The sequence below is a fragment of the Hippopotamus amphibius genome, chromosome 15, assembly GCF_030028045.1.
Source record: "Hippopotamus amphibius kiboko isolate mHipAmp2 chromosome 15, mHipAmp2.hap2, whole genome shotgun sequence".
NCBI lineage: Eukaryota > Metazoa > Chordata > Mammalia > Artiodactyla > Hippopotamidae > Hippopotamus > Hippopotamus amphibius.
In genome coordinates, this window is record NC_080200.1 from 26,535,301 (window position 1) to 26,551,474 (window position 16,174).

Here is a 16,174-nt window from a genome sequence, read left to right on the forward strand (position 1 = left end):
AGAGGGGCACAGAACCTTCTGGTGGTGTTGGCTCTCTGTCCCCAGTGAACTGGCCCACAACTGGATGCCTACAAATGATTATTGTGTACTCAGGAGCTTGCTTAAAAAAAAAAGCAAAAAATATAGACAGGAAGGTGCATATAAAAGATACATGCACAGTTTAAAAAATAAGATGAAAAAAAAATACATAATGAGAACTTCCCTTACCCCTTTAAGAAAAAACTATAATTTGAATTAAAAAAAAATATGGATTCCTTTGTAATCCCCAGGTTACCGAGTTTACCTTCCTTCTGATACTGTTCTCCTGGTTTGCCCTCCCCTCCTTGGGAAAAGGGGGCATCTTCAGACAGGACAGGTATGGGAGGCCGAGGGTGGGCACATCAGGGGAAGGATCCCTGCCACAGGGCAGCAGAACTGTTAGGGAGCCAGTCGATGCCAGGCAGTTGCCTAGGGCAAGTGAGATCCCAGTGTCCACCACGACCTCCCTGCCCCCTTCCGTGGGGTCCAAAGGATGGAAACACCGGGGATGAACAGAACAGGGTGCATATCCAGCTTCGGCCAGAAGGGGGCAAGGTGAGCTGGCTAGAGGGCTTATCAGCATCCATGGCCACCTCTAATTGTCAGGCTCAAAGCCCCAGCCCAAATCCTCACCTTCAGCTTGACCCAGGGTGGGGGCCTGGCTGGGATCTGGGGTCAAGTTCCTCCCCTCTGGGGGGGCCTGAGTCCAAAGACAAGGTCAGACACAGGGATGCTGAATAAGAAGGCCCGCTGGGGAAGGTGGCTAGAGGGACAGAAGTACCAGTGAGAGCAAAGGGGCAGAGGCCGGAGGGAGAGGGAATAGGAAATGCCAAGACCCTCGGCCTGGCAGGTACCTCATGCAGCTTCCGTGTGTGACACCTGTGAGGTGGGCAGCATTTGCGCCAGGCTGTTGGCAGGCAGAGAGGTTGTAAGCCCACCCAAGGTCACACAGCTAGGATTAAGCCCCTGGAACTCAGGCCCCACCATGTCTGTTGCCAGCACCTTTGCTCTTCCTCTGGCCCTACACTGCCTCTGGAGACATTGGCGCTTCAGTGCATCTGCATGCTGCAACGTTATCTTGGACTCCTCCAGTGATGGGGAGCTCACTACTTATTAAGGCACTCAACATCCAGGACCTAGTTGCAGAACTTTATCCTCTTAAAGACTTCCCTGGATGGTGGTGGTATGTGTGGGGTGGGGAGTTCCTCTGCCTGCTTGCACCCCCCTACCTGCTCCTGGCTCCACTGGGCTGGCCTCTATAGAATCCCTGAGCCCAGAGGGGACCCTGAGACAGGTTTCTGTCCAGATAGGGGTAGGGTGTGGAGAGGGCCCCACCCTTCCCTCTGCTCAGCTCAGATCCCTTCTTCTCCTATAAGCCCACCCTCCTACGTGTCCCTCCTAGGTGCAGGCTGCAGGGATTATTACAGCTGTTCTGATGCTGTGGGTGTCAGGAGGGGACCTGCACACCCTCCATGCCCATTTTCCTGTTCTACCCCTGAGCTGCTCTGCCCCTTGTCCTGGGCCTGGGCTGGAGTCTGGGGGCAGCTAGGTCATGTGGGAAGCCTGTGGTAGGCACAGGGGTGGGCTCACCCAGAGCCACACAGCGGTCAAGGGGCAATGTGAGGACCATAGCCCAGTTCCACGCATGTGGGAGGGCTGGCTCTGGGGCCTCTCTCACCTTCGGACCCTTTGAGTATACCTGCTCCTTCCTCAGTTTCCCTGTCTCATGTAGGCCCCTCCCTTCCCTGCATCCTCACTATGGCCCCCTCATTCTGGCCCAGCATCCTGGGACAGGCCAGGACCATTCCCTACCCAGGGCCTTTCTCCCTTTGTCTGGGACACTGTCTGGGAATGGGTAGTTCCTACATGCTCACTTTAGCTCTCCTAGGCACCACGGTCCTGCCTGGAAGGGCAGCTCCACTGGGCAAGGGTGTTTCTCACCTGATTCTTGGCCTCACTCCCTGCCTGGGCAGACAACAGGTAAGGTGAGTGCAGGGAGCCCGGCTCAGTGAGCCTCTCACGGGGATGCCAAAAAGCACATCTTTGTTTTTAGGACCCTCTGACATTTAGCATTTCCTCCCATTTTGAATATAGATGACATTCCCAAAGAACGGTATATGCTGGACCTACGCTGTTGTCAGCAACAGAAACCTCAAGACATTTTCATGTGTCATAGCTGTTACAGGAACCATGAAATCTTGTTTCTGTTCCCTGCTTAACTGAAATTACAGAGGTTGTCAGCCCACAGCCAGCCTTTTCATCTCTGCTGCTGGTAACTTAGGCTGACGTATATGCCAGTGCTGCACCCCATGCCCTCTTCTGCCCCACACTTCCCTTCCATGTCTGCTGGCTTTATGGAGGTGAACGCAGTTAGAAGGACACACTCGAGGTGTGTGGTCTGGAAAGTTCTAACTGCACTTAGTACATCTTGGAAGCTGTCACCCTTGTTAAGGTAACAGAAACCTGTCGCCCCTGAAGTCACATGCCACAAAAGTCTTAAAGCTTTTGATTACTGGATCTGTTTCTTTTGTGATAGTGCATCATTTGTTTTAGGCAGTAATGAAACCTAGTTCTGAGAAGGGGCCCATGGGCTTCACCAGCCTGCTAGGGGATCCCTGGTGCCTGTATAGCCTCCCTGCTCTAACCTCTGGATGAGGTCAGTGGTGGGAGAGAGGCCCCACTTGGAGATGTAGTAACGCAGGCCGCAGGGCCGGAGCCCAGCAGAGATGTCTGAACTGGAATTGAGGGGCAGGAGGAGCCCCAGTGACTCAGGGGCTTTCCCTGGTGGTCCCTGCAATGTGACCGGGGAGGGGTTGGAGGCCAGGAAGCAAGCAGGAGGAGGTCACCAGGACCAGGCTGAGCAGGGTGTGGAGCTACAGCACCCAGCAAGGTGGTGGGGAGGGGAGGGAGGAGGGGTGGGGCCTTCATGGGTCTGGGGGTGGGGAGACACAGGTTGTGAGGGGACATGCAGCACTAGTTTCCACCTGGACTAAGCTGTTCTCTTGGAACTCACCCCCAGGTTTGAGGGGGCTGGTGTCTGTGCTTCTCTCTGGGGGCCCTTCTCTGCCTTTCAACCGCTGGACAGAGGGCAGCAGGAGGGAGGGACCCCGCCTGGCCTGGGAGGCATCTAATGAATTAAGGGTTCCAAAAACCCAGGCCATTCTGTGGCCTGGTGACAAGTTCCACAAACCTTAGTGGCTTAAAATGACAGTCCTTATATATTCCATCTTCTTGGGGGTTAGGACCTAAGGGCATCTTGGCGACATGTACTGGCATGAAGTCTTCCAGAGGTGCAGCCAGATAGCGGCAGTGCCTCGGTTTACCCCACAGGCTTTGCAGGGAGTTAGAATTGTGTCCCCCAAAAGTCACATCCGTCTAGAACCTCAGAATGGGATCTTGTCTGGAAATGGTGTCTTTGCAGTTGTAATTAGTTGAGAATCTTGAGATGAGATGACCCTGGATCCAATGACAAGTGCCTATATATGGAGATTTGAGACACAGTCATGGAGAGATGGCCATGTGATAACAGGAAGAGATTAGGGTGATGCAGCCATAAGCTGAGGGATGCCTGGGGCACCAGGAGCTGGAAGAAGCAGGAAGGATCTGCCCCTAGAGCCTCTAGACAGAGCACACCCTACCCACACATCGATCTCAGACTTCTGGCCTCCAGACCTGGGCAAGAACAAATTTCTGTTGTTTTTAGGCACCACGTTTGTGGGAATTTGTCACGGCCTCCCCAGGGCCTCTTGCAGGCTGGTTCCTTGGTCTGAAAGGATGGGGGCCCCTTGGACACCCCTCTTTCCTTTCACCTGTCTGTCCGGGTGGTATCTGCACACATCAGCCTGAGGGTGACTGACTTCTTGCAAGTGGTCCCCTAACCTGCCCAGCTGGATGTGTGTCCCCCACTGGGAATGTGTCCCCTGCTGTGACCGCCACACCTTGCACTGGTTCTGGCTCTTGGGGTCAGAGCAGCCCCTTCCTGGGTGCCCCCTGCCCTGCAGCCTCCGCTGGGACCAGGGGAGGGACTGGAGGCGGTCCGTGCTGATACTGGAGGACACTCCCTCACCCTGCTTCCTTCATTCATCGCTCCCAAAGCCCCGTGTCTGGAGGAAACCACGCGTGGAGAATGTTAGCCCTGTAGTTGCAATTATTGCAGGACTACTCTGAAGAAAGATGGGCAGCTGTGGAGCAGGACTCATGTGCCTGCCTGCCTGCCTGCCACCGCTTCCCCCAGCCAGCTTCAGGCTCAGGCCCGGGGTGGACCATCCTCAGAAGTAGGAGTTGGGATTCACGGAATTTCTCAAGGACTCATGAGCTTGCCATCCCACGGAGCAGGCTCGGGAGCCTGGACGACAAGCAGATTGGAGTCTGGGTTATGGGGTGTCAAGGCACCCTGGTTCCGGGCACCTAGCAAGTGGCTCTGCTCAGAAGCCCAATTTGGTGCCTGTCCCCCTGAGTGAAGCTGAAAGCCCCCCATGCCCACAGCCTTCTGCCATCTGGCCCCCTCTCATTCTAGTTTGCAGGTAATCAGGCAGCTCAGCTGTGCCCAGGGCCTTCACACTGACTGCCCCCTTTCAGGTGAGCCTGCTCCCTCCTTTTTCCCTCCTTCCAAGGGCCTGTGCTCCTCTGCACCCCACTCTCCATTTAAAACAGCCCTCCCTGCTTCTCTCAGCCCCTCTCTCCACTCTCCTCCACTGCACACGAACATATTTAGTACATTTATTTGTGTCATTGTTTTTGTCTGTCCTCTGCCACCCAGCAGGGCTTTTGCAGTGGACACACCATAGATGCTCAAAGATGGGAAGGAGAGCAGGGGGGCAGCCAGCAGGCAACAGTGGCTCAAAGAGGAGCTGCCTGATCTTGGGCCACACAGAGTGGATGAGAGGTCACAGGCCCTGCAGGCTCCGTGCTGTGTCCTGCCTGGCCAAGGGCAGGCAGTGCTTACTCTTGCCATCTGAGGTGCGCCATTGCCCTTTGGAGCAAGATTGGGGCAAAGGTGGTCGGATGGGGGCGCTCCTGCCTAGGCCACTGCTACCCTGGCTGGGAACCTTCTGTGCTTTAATTAAAACCCATCTCTCTGCCTGACCTCACTCTGCCATCACATTCTCCACTTAATTGGGGCCCTTCAGAGTGGCCAAGGTTAATTAAAAAGCCCAGCCAAAGGCATCGCAGTGTCTCAGCATCTGCTGCCAGGGCCTGCCCGTGTGCCCCCTCCCTCATACCCCAGAGGGCTGCCCCTGCACCTGTCACCCTGCCTTGGGGTCCAGCTCCATGCTCCCCACTCTGGTCTCTCCAAGAGTGTGAAGATCTCGCAGAGATCGTGAGGCTCTGAAGTGGCTTGCTGTCCCCACCAAGTGAGGGCAGGCTGGCTCTGGGGACACCAGCCTGTGCCAGATCCTGACTCCAGCCTGGGGGCCTGGTTGCTGCTTCTGGCTCCCAGGTCATGGTGGGCTGGCTCTGCCCTTTTCAGCACCCCACCCCTACCTGGAAGCCCAGCTGGGTACTTGCCCCGAGGAGCCCCCTTCTTCAGAGGGGATCTCAAGCCTCTTCCTGCACAGGCTGCTACCTCCTACCACCCCCCCCCATTAGGACTGTCTGTGAGGGAGAGGCCAGGGTTGCCCTGGAGGGCACCTGGCTCCCCAGGTGTGTTCAAGGGGGTGGGTATCCTGTGAGGGAGGCCAGTGGGCAGGCAAAGGCCTGCCAGGTGAGAAGCCAGGGACATGAAGGTCTGGGATCTGATCCTTCAAAGGCCTGGCTGTAGAGAGGGAGACATGGGTAGGCCGAGGAAGGTGAGTCCCTGACCAAAGCAAGCCTGTTCTGCCATTGATAGGAAGAGAGAAGGCCAGGGCATCTTGCTGCGCCCAAAGGGATGGATGCTTGCTTGCCTGCCCAGAGCCTGGACATCAGGGCAACAGGCGGAGTTCAGGCCCAGAGGCCGAGCAGAGCCAGGCTGAGAGCTGGGGGAGCCTGAGCAGGCGGGCCAGGTGGTGCAAGGAGGCCAGCATTGCTTCTGATCTTGGAGAGAAATTATTCCTCATTAACTGGACAAGGAAAATATAAAAGAACACCTACCTGACACTGGAGTGGACCCGGAGATCAAGACTTCTGGCCGTGCCGGGGGCTTGTCCAGGTGGGGTGTTAGCTGGGCTGGTGCTGCTGCCTCCCAGCAAGTCAGGCCAGGCTGGGTTCGAGCCCCGGCGAGGCCTCTGGTCCTATTCCAGGGTCCAGATGTGTCCTCATGTCCCTCAACCCATGGGCCTGCTCGGGGACCCCAGGCCCCATGGGAGGGGAAACAGGACGTGGTCGCACCTGCTCCTGAACCTGCTGGCTGTGGAAGCATATCAGAACGGATGGTGGCCTGTCCCACTTCTCATGTCGGCCTTGGGCTGGGATACAGGAGCTGGACCCTGTGGGTCTGGCCTGGCTCAGCTCACAGTTGAGAGTCAGCCCAGAGGAAGGGCTAAACCTGGGGTCAGGAGCAAAACTCCACTCTTTTTGTCCACCATAGGGCAGGCCGTGCGACAGGGAGAGGAAGAGAGCGGGTTTGAACCACCTGAGTGTGCCCTAGCCTGAGGCACCGCACCTGTGCTGTGTGCAGCTCCACCTGTAGTATGCTCTCTTGTACTGTCCCCACCTGCAGCACCCACACCGGCAGTGACCCCACTTGTATCCTCCCCACCTGTGCCCTCTCCTTCCCATCTGCATCGTTGTCACTTGCGGTGTCCTTCTCACCTGCAGTGTTCCCACCTGCAGCAACACTCCCCTCCCTGAGTCCCCACCGTACCTGTTATCCTCAGCTACCCTGGGGCGAACTGAGCTGAGCTCCCTGCAGGAGGACACACTATCCTCCTAGTCTGAGTGGGTGGGTGCTGGGTCGGAGCCCCACCAGCTTCCTCACATCAGCTGTGGGCTGGGGTGTCCATCTTCCCCATCTGAGAGGCTAGAAGTCTCCAATCTCCACCCCCCACCCCCACCCCTGCAGCAGTATTGTCAAACAAGTGCTGGCAGGGCTGTGGCCTCCTGGGAAGTGCCAGGGCAGCTCCCCGATGGTCCAATGGGTGGGAGACTCAGACCTGAGGCTCCTAGGCATGGGTTGGGGACCAGGGGGCTAATGCTGCACTCGCAGGGGTGTCCAGGAGCCTGGGCGAGGCCACCCATCCCCCTTACCGTGGAGGACATCTACAAAGACCAGCCCTCTGGAGACAGGCAAGGGGCAGCGCCAGACCCAGCTCTGAAGCGCCAGGCTGACTTCTGATCTCAGACTGACCCTGATCCTGTCCCGGGCAGCACCTGTTCTTCCTGGACACTTGCGCAGCTGGAGCTGCCCGTGCTGGATGTGGTCCCTTCCCGGTGGGCTCCCAGGGCAGGGGTGACCCAGGTATGGATCCCGCTTGTCCTCAATGTGCTGTTGGCTCTGAGAGGCTGGGACAAGGCCTGCCTCTTTCCCAGCCTCAGTTTCCCTGTTTGCAATGTGAGCAGCTGCTGGGCTGTCATCCTGAGACCTGGGACACCCTTCCTCACGGCCACCTCCTGAGGGCACTGATGTAGGAGCTGGGATGAGGCTCTATGGTGGGCATGCACACGGGGAGCCCCTGGCATCACTGCAGGGACAGCTGATACTGAGTCACGTATTATAGGGGTAGCCCACTGCAGGTGTCCCAACCACTCCCCAAATCTCCTCCTAGACAAGGGGCATTCCCTTCCTGCATTCTGATAATTTGGCTTACTCAGACTGGCCTGCCTAGGGACTAGAGCTGGGGAGGGTGGATCTGTTGGGAAGTGGGTCCACAGCTGGGGAGATAGCTGAGCCCTAGGAGCTGGTCAGGGCCCCTGCAGAGGCCTGAAGCCCTGGGGATGGGCCAACTTGGCACCAGAGCCCCCCACTCCCAACATGCAACACATACACAGCTTCTCCTCTGCTTTGCATGGGCCCTTGAAGTGCAGCTGGCACTGACCTTCCAGTGTCCCCAGGGGACAGTGATACAGGAATTACAAAGGTTATAGCAGTGAGGTGGTGAGAAGGCTGCAGCAGGGACCAGGGGATGCCTGAGACTGGAGGGATGGAGGCAAGGGTGAAGGACAGTGAGAGTGAACTGCAGGTAGGACCAGAAGGTATGGTGTGCGGTCTCAGTTTTCCTTAAGTCTCCGCCCTGACTAATGTGCTGAGTACCCCATGTCTTGCCCAGGTTAGTTTCTCCAGCCATGGCTTAGAGATCCCCCTTTAGCTCGGGGTGGCACCAGTTTGTGAGGGGTGCAGGCTGAGGCACTCCAACTCCAACTTATGAGCACTGGGAAGCCTCCTTCTTGAACAGAGGAGGCGGCTGGCTTGGGGATGTGTAACCCATGTCCTCTGTTCCCAAGGTTCCTGTTCTCTGGCCCAGACCTGGGAACTAAAAGCACACTCAGGGAAGAAGCACATGTGCTCTCTGGGGCTCCTTCCAAAATCGAAACATCAAACAGCCTTCCCCAGGGCCCCTGGCTTTGCGTCTCTGTAGGTTGCAGGCTGACAGGCTGGACAAGCCAGGGTGAGGTGGAGTGAACCCCTGTAACCTGTAGGCAGCAGAGGGAGCTAAGGAGCCTGGGAAGACCGTTGAGCCCTGCTGGAGGTTCTATACAGGCCTGCCTGCCTCTCCGCAGTCCGGTTGTCAGGCAAGGGGCAGACAGGTTGGGAAGTCCCCCTTCTCTCCCAAGACCTCCCCATTGCTGTCTTGGAATTCCACCATGCAACCTCTCGCATCAAGGCCCGGGCCTCACCGGCATTCCTGTCTTTAGTTCTGCAGATGGCCTCTGGGGTTGGGAGAGGGTATGTGTGTAGAGGGTCCTGACATCTGCCATAGGAACTTGGAGAAAATTGAAGGAGATGGAAGCCTGGGAGGAGCTCAGACAGGAGCTGTGATTGGACACAGAACCCTGGGGAATCTGAGGGCACTGGTGAATCTTCAGATCTCCCTTTTGGGGTTCCTCTCTGTCCCAGAAACTCACCTCCTCCTAGAAGCCCTCCTTGATTAAAGGCAATGCCTCAAGTATTGGCCATCTCCAACCACACAAGTGCCCAGCTGGCAGGATTCTGGCCAGTGCCGGCCCATTGCTGGTGGGTGAACTGGCTGGCTCCTTGTCTCAGGCTGGGCTGCAGGCCTCAGGGGTTGCTGGGAGCAGGCCTGCCTCCTCCTTTAGAGTGGAGGAAAGGCCCTCCCAAAGCCGGGCCTCCATGGGCGGGAGGGCGTGCCATCCCTACCGGCCCAGCACCTCCCTCCCAGCCTGCCGTGTTTGGGTGGACGAGTCCTGGTCCTTATACCATAAACACCAATTTGCAGGGCCCTGAGAGCCAAATGACTGTTTACTGTGTGCTCCAGAGACTCAAATAAAAAAAAGAGAGAGAGAGAGAAAGACATGATTGAGGAGCCAGCCTGGATCTAAACATCAATTAGCACCTTCTGACTAGCTCCTGTCCCAGCTGCCAGGCCAGCAGCGGCAGCTCCCAGGCTGGGGCCCTCCCCAGGGCTTCCCCAGTGCCCTGGGCACCGTGCTGGGTCCTGGTATCTGTAAGGATAGACCTCTCAGAAGTATAGAATGCCTAAGGGGCCCAGACTGAGGATGTCAGAGCCATAGAAACTGTACCGCATGCTCACCTCCTTTTGAGAGCCAACCCAGATGACCCACAAATTATCAAAGGGGCCATTGCCCAAATCTCTGGGGCCAAGGTCACCTGGGGGGGGAGGGAGTGAAGGGTGTGGCAGGTGGGAGCGCCCTTCATCAGCTGCTCCCCATCCCCCTACTTTATGGTGGGATAAGGAGGGAGAAAATGGGGCAGTTTTGCCTTCATGAACTCACACTGGGGCGAGAGGCCTCATTCGGTAGGTCTCGGTTTACCTGTCAGTGTCTATGAACAGAAGGGCTGGTGGCACTCCCACCCAGGTGGGATGGCGGTCCCTTTCCTCTAAGCCTTGGACATCACCCTGGGAGGTTGTCCACGTTCTAGACCGAAGCTGAACTTGAAGCTGGAGGGCAGTGTGGGTGGGTAAGGTGCCCTGTTCCTGCTCAGGCCAGGAGGCCAGGGGCCTGTTGGAGAGGAAGCTGCTGACTGCCAGGATGCCTTGTTCTTGGGTGTCCCAACCAGATGGCTTCATGAAGGGACACAGGGTTCTAAACAGGGAGATGAGTTGCAGGCGAGAGGGCCAAGCAGCTTGGGGAGGGACAGGGGTCTGAAGGAGGGGTAGGCCCTTGAAGGCGAAAGCTGAGGGAATGGGGCCACACCCCCCCCCCCCCCCAAATCAGGCCAGACCTCAGGATGGGCTGTGCCATGTCTCCTGGACCAGACCCTCAGGACAGGGGCAAAGGCCTGGCCAGCAGGACCTTGAAGCCCATCCAGCACAGGCTGTGCTGAGGAGGTGGGGACCATCACTGTGCGGGACAAGGGAACCTGGCTGGGGGTCCTCGGCCCCCTGTACCAGGCTTGGGAATCCAGAGCTGGCCCTGCCTGTTGCTCTGGGAGTCCCAGCCCTGGAAGTTCTGTCCCAGCATAGGGGTGGGGGGATGGGGTGGTTCAGAACATCCCTGAAGTGTGGAAACTGAGGCCTTAGGACCCAGAAAGTGGGAGTATGGGGAGGAGGGGGAAGGGGAGGACCTGTGGGGGTCCCAGGAGGAGGGGGATGGCCACACCCCCTCCAGGACTTCAAAGCTGCTGCCCTGGGGGTGTGAGATTTGCAGGGGGCTGGGCCAAGGGGGGCCCTGGTGGGGTGAGGCCCTACTACCTCCGGGCCTTTAATATGGTTATTCCTCTCCTGTCTCAACTACCTGTGAACAGGCCCACCAGGCCCATTTCCTCCTTCTTCAGGGCTGGCGGGAGGGGCTGTAAACTCCCTGGAGAGGTGGCTTCTGAGGCCCAGACGGGCTGCCCTGTGTTCTGCCCTCCCTCTGAGTTGGGAGTAGAGGGTGGTGGGCTGAGGGGCTGGGCCAGGGTTCATGGGGACGCGCTAATATTGGCAGGTGAGGGGGGCCAGCTGGGCTCCAGAGGGGGCTGTGGATGGAATATCTCACATCAGCAAAAGGCAGGGGCAGAGAGGCCCTGGGGAGCCCCCTCATCCCACTTCCTCTTGACCTGGAGGGAAACTGAGGCCCTGGGTGAGGCTTGCTCCCAGCTGGCAGAGAGTTGAGGGTTTTGCCTCCTCATCCACACAGGCTCTTGCTACCTCCCCTTGCCCATTTACTGGGGCCCGTCCTATGCACCTATGGGCCTCTCCTGGTGGGGTTCTGCCTCTCTCTGCCCCGGAGCCACGGCGATGGTGAGTGGGAGCCTGGGGCCTCACCTGTTGGAGAGCTGAGACCAGGTAGGCGGAACGTACCTCTGCATCAACTCCCAGGGTAGCTCCCATCTAGTTTCTGGGTATCTGGGCTCTGCTCCCTTAGGAGGCCCAGCTCTGTTCCTGCTTCCTCTCTTGGCATCTCACCTTCATGACCTTGTGGCTATGCCTCCACCCCCTGCCCAGCCTGTCTCTCTTACCCTTTCATCTGTGGAGCCCCTGGCACCTGGTTCCCAGCAGGTGCCAATTAGGGCAACTCCTGCCCAGACCTTAACTTAGAGGTGCTGCACCATTTGTACTGTCTGTGCACTGTGGATGTGGCCCATAGGCGGCTTGAGTGGGGCATCTGTCACATCCTACCTCCAGGGCCTGACCCCTGTGTGGCATTGTCTGATCTGGCTCTATTGCCTCGTGGCTGTGTGGGCTTGGGGTCCTCCATGCCCGTGACTCACACCCGTGGGTGAGATTGGCCACTTGCACTCCAGTCTCGGACACTGCCCTGTGCGCTGAATCACTGTCTCCCTCTTTGTAGAGTGTCTGCCTGCAGCCCATCTGGCCCCAGCCGACCCCTTGGGGACCCAGCTGGGAATCCTCGGTGGTCAGCTACAACCCTGGAACAGTGGGTGACCTGGCCTGAAATGGACCTGCTGGTGGGGAACAGTGAGCTGCGAGCGATAAGGCCATGGGTTTGGGGTGGGACGTCAGTGTGCCACACCAGGAAGCTGATGCACCATTTGGAGTGTGAGCAGGGGCTTTGGGAGTTCAGAGCCCTGTGTCTTTCTCTAGTCCCTTAGCCTCGCTGGGCCTCTTCTGGCTCTGTTGTCAGTGGCTTGGAGCCTCCAGCAAAGACCAGTGTGGCCGGTAGGGTGGAGGGGGTGGTGTCCCCTGGGTCCTGTCTTGAGGGCTGAAGCCAAGACCTCCCATCACCATGTTTCCACCCTTCTCCCTCCCTCCCTTGATGTGCTCCCACTTCATCCACCAGACAGCTCCCCATACCCTACCACAGCTCTCTCCCAGTGCAGGGCTCCGTGTGGCGTGGATGTTCTTGTCCCTGCTGAGTCTGCACAGCCCTGTCCAGGACCGCTGCCCAGGCAGCCATGGCCCTCTGTCAGTAGAGGGTGGCCTTGGCCCTCAAGGATACCATGTGGTCCTGATGTCTAGCCACGGAGCCAGCTGAATTGGGCTTCCCTCCCTCTGCTCTCAGCCACTATGGACCTCACAATTATGAGGCACCTGTCTGCCCCCAGCCCCCCACCCCGCTTCCAGCATATGGCTCACACAGGGTGGCTGTGCTAGGCCTGACCTTTGAGAGGGAGAGGGCTAGGCCTCCTCCCCTCAGCTCCAGCGTTGTCTCGCCCCCAGCCTCCACCTGTCCCAGCCTATTCCTCCACTCCTGCCTCCTCAACTTTCCGGCCCCTGGTGGGTCTGGCTGGATATCAGGGCAGGGCTCAGAGGTGGTGGTAGTAGTGGGGAGGAGGGGGCATGGAAAGACAGAGAGAGAAGCAAGGACCCTGCTGCTGGCTTGGAGAGGTGAAGGTGTGGCCTTGAGAAAGCCACCCTTTTACCCCCTGGTTCCTGCAGCCTCCGTTTTCAGAGGCCCACCCAGCCCTACATACCCCGAATACCCTGGATTGAGGGTGGATGTAGGCTATAGCCATGGAGGGACAACGTGAGGCTTCTGCCAACAGGATGCCTCACTTGTCCTTGAGGCTCCCCCTGTCTACCTTGGAAATATCCCCATGCCAAGGTTCTGAGCATGATGGCAGGATTTGGCTGACATACATTTAGAGACTGCAGACCCCCGGCCAAGTCTTGCACACCTGAGCTATGCCTTATGGTGGAGGGCAGGCCAGAGGTCCAGGGTCAGCTCTGGCCTCTGGCCTGAGGATGGACAGAGGCAGGAGGGAGCCCCTGGGAGTTCTTGACTTCATGTAGCAGCTCTCTGCCAGCGAGGGATGTCCCTTGTGACTTCCCAACTGGAATTTAGCTGCATGAGCTCTACTTCTAAAGTGGCCTTTGCAGCAGATAGAAGGAGGCCAGGCCCAGAGAGAAGTGCCTGCCTGATTTCTAGGCTTCAGGGTTGTGAGCCTCAGATTGAGGGAACATGTTTTGCCTCCCAACCAGACTGGGCTCCTAGAATGCCCCATGGCGGGCTGAGAAGGTGACCCCAGACAGGGGCCATGTCCCCAGTCCCTGGGAGCACGGCCACATAGTTGGTGCTCAAACGTCAACTGAGTGAAGCGTGTTGTGGATGTCTGGGGAAGTGGCTTTCAGCTGGCTTGGTGGATGTCCTGCTGCACCACTGACTCAGGGTGGGGTCTCCCCAACGGGGGCTGCCACGGTGCCCTACCTGCTGCACATTCCCCTGCAGCAGGCAGGCCTCCTTCCCCCTTTCTCTGTACGTCCATCCATTTGGGGTCTTCTCCCCAGGTCTCCAGTCTACCCCGTCCCAGACTTCCAGACCACGGGTTGTTTCCTCCTTTCTTTGAAGTGACCAGTCTTCTTTCCTCCCCTGGAATTCTGGTTCTGGAGGCCATTGCAGAGGCCCCAGGAGTCTCCGAGCTAAGCATGCCCACCACACTCTCCTATCGCGGCCCCTCCCAGAGGGTCACGACCAATCCAGGCCCCATGCCTTGCTGACCCCACCACCAAAAATCCAGCACAATCCACAGGCTTGTTTTTTTGTTTCTTTTCTTTTCTCTCTTTTTTTTGTTTGTTTGTTTTTTACTTTCCCCATTGTTTGAAACTCACAAGCTATGACTAAAATCATTTCTTTCATAGAAAGAAAAGGAAAACAACAACAACACATCTGTTTGTCTAGCTCCTGTGTATGGTGGATATAGCAGCATCAGAAATAAAAATTAAAACCCAAAATGCAAAATTCAAGGCAGAAGAAGGTCGTATCCCTAGAGGGGCGTGCAGGTTGTCCCCCCCTCGCCACTGTCTCTGTCCCCCTGCCTAGAGGGTAGGCCCTCAGGGACAGAGGGCTGGGCAACATTTCACAGTGGCAGAGGCTGAGGAGAAGCGGTCTTGGCATGGCAGCACCTGGCAGAAAGTCCCTGTGGGCATTGGTTGAGGGGTCCATCGGCCTCGCTCATTCCCACACAGGATGGATGAGTCAGACGCAAGGAGGGACAAGCCAACTGGCCATTCAGAGGCTCCACGACAATGGCCAGTGGCAGGTAGGTCTGGTGCACTGTAGCCATAGCAGCAGGACCTGGGGGTCCATCCTGGCTACTAGGGGCTGGGGTGGAGACCACTCCTCTGGGGTCTTTGGGTCCTCTGTCTGTAGCACCAACGTGGGATCGTGCCCCAGCTCCAATTCTCCCAAACAACCCAACCCAAAGTGAGCCTCCAAGGCAGGGTATGGAGCTGAGTAGGACCTAGACAGCAGTGCCGGCCTGTGGTTCTGGGCAGCCTTGGAGTCTAGGCCCGCTTCTCGCCTTTCCCTTACAAGGAGCTGCGAATGGGGGAGGTGGAGAGGTGCTGGGGCCAAGAGGGAGGCGACAGCAAGACTGCAACAGGCTTTGCTCCTCTTCTGTGGATAGGATGGGGTGCAAGTGGGAACATGAAGGCAGGGAGGAGGGAGAGCCAGGCGTAGGACTTCTGTCAGCAAAGTAGAGGGCACAGCCGATCAGCCTGAGTGGCGCCTTTATGGGGCCTGGGTGACAGTAGAACAGCCCCTGGGAAGAGGGCTTGGGTGTCTGATGCCGAGCACTGGGCAACCAGGACAGAGCCAGGCCTCGTGTTCCAAGCCCCTACTGTGGCCAGGCCCTATCTCCTTCACCCAAGCCCAGGAGGTTCTTGTGGTTCTGCACGGCAAAGGCTCTCCTTGATAGGGCTCCTAGTTGAGAGCGTTGGCAGGTATCAGACGGAGGGAGGAGTGCCACAGGCCTCCAGGCACCCGCATCGTTGGAGGATGGGCCTCAGACCTTAGTGGGAGGTGTAGGAAGGCAAGATGCCCCCCGTAGGTTCTCCACAGCTCCTTCTGCCAGGAGTTACTGCTCTACACAGAGGAGGTCCCGCGGATGGAACCATGTAGTCTTCGAAGGAGGACGGTAATGGCAGGCGAAATCTCCATCCCTGGAGCCCCGCCCCCAGAGAGGACCCTGCCACCCTCCAGGAGCCCCATCCCTAGCGTTTCATCCCAGCGAAGGCCCTGCACCTGTCGGGAAGGACTCTGTCTCACTCAGGAGCCTCACTCCTGCCCTGCCATAGAGGACCCCGCCCCCCCAGGAACTCCACCCCAGAGCCCCGCCCCATCTACGGAGGAGCCCCGCCCCCACCGGCTACTTGCAGGTGTGCACGTCGTAGACGCGCGCGCACTCCTGGCAGCTCACGTAGCAGCACCAGTGGAAGACGCAGTGGCACTTCTCCCTGCGCCGCTCTGTGCGCGCGTTGTGGCCGCGGCCGCAGCACAGCAGGTCGCAACCGTCTATGCCGTGCGAGCTCACGTTGCAGGTGCGGTCGCGGGTGCCGAAGGATCCCGTCTCGGGGTTGGGCTCACAGAAGTTGGGCGAGGCCTCGTAGTAGACCAGGTCGCGCTCTGTGGGCACCTTGAAGTAGGTGTAGCGTGGCCGCAAGGTCTCCACCCAGCCGCGCGACTCGCGGTGCTTCTCCACGACCATCTCTGAGGCGCTGTCGTACTTGTCCTTGAGGAAGTCACCAATGGCACGGAAGTCGGGCTGCGACCACCAGCAGGTCTTCACTTCACAGCTGCCCGAGAGCCCGTGGCACTTGCACTTGAGGTGCATGTGGCTGGCGATAGCCTGCAGGAGCGCGAGTGGGGAGGGGGCATCAGGGTAGGCCCTCATTCTCCCCATCTGACCAGAGGATGGCTGTGCTCCTTGCCTGTA

General features: G+C 58.2%; 1 protein-coding gene across 1 annotated transcript in view; it reads right to left on the reverse strand.

Moving 5' to 3' along the window:
- Positions 1–3,243: 3,243 nt before the first annotated feature.
- Positions 3,244–16,174, reverse strand: part of WNT3A (Wnt family member 3A) — a 59,222-nt gene continuing 46,291 nt past the window's right edge. Inside the window, exons 4-5 of the mRNA XM_057708142.1 lie at positions 6,091–16,087; positions 3,244–3,494 (exon numbers count right to left, since the gene is read on the reverse strand). Of these exons, the coding sequence (XP_057564125.1) occupies positions 15,608–16,087 (480 nt within the window). The 3' untranslated portion in view covers positions 3,244–3,494; positions 6,091–15,607. The remainder of the gene's footprint in view (positions 3,495–6,090; positions 16,088–16,174) is intronic.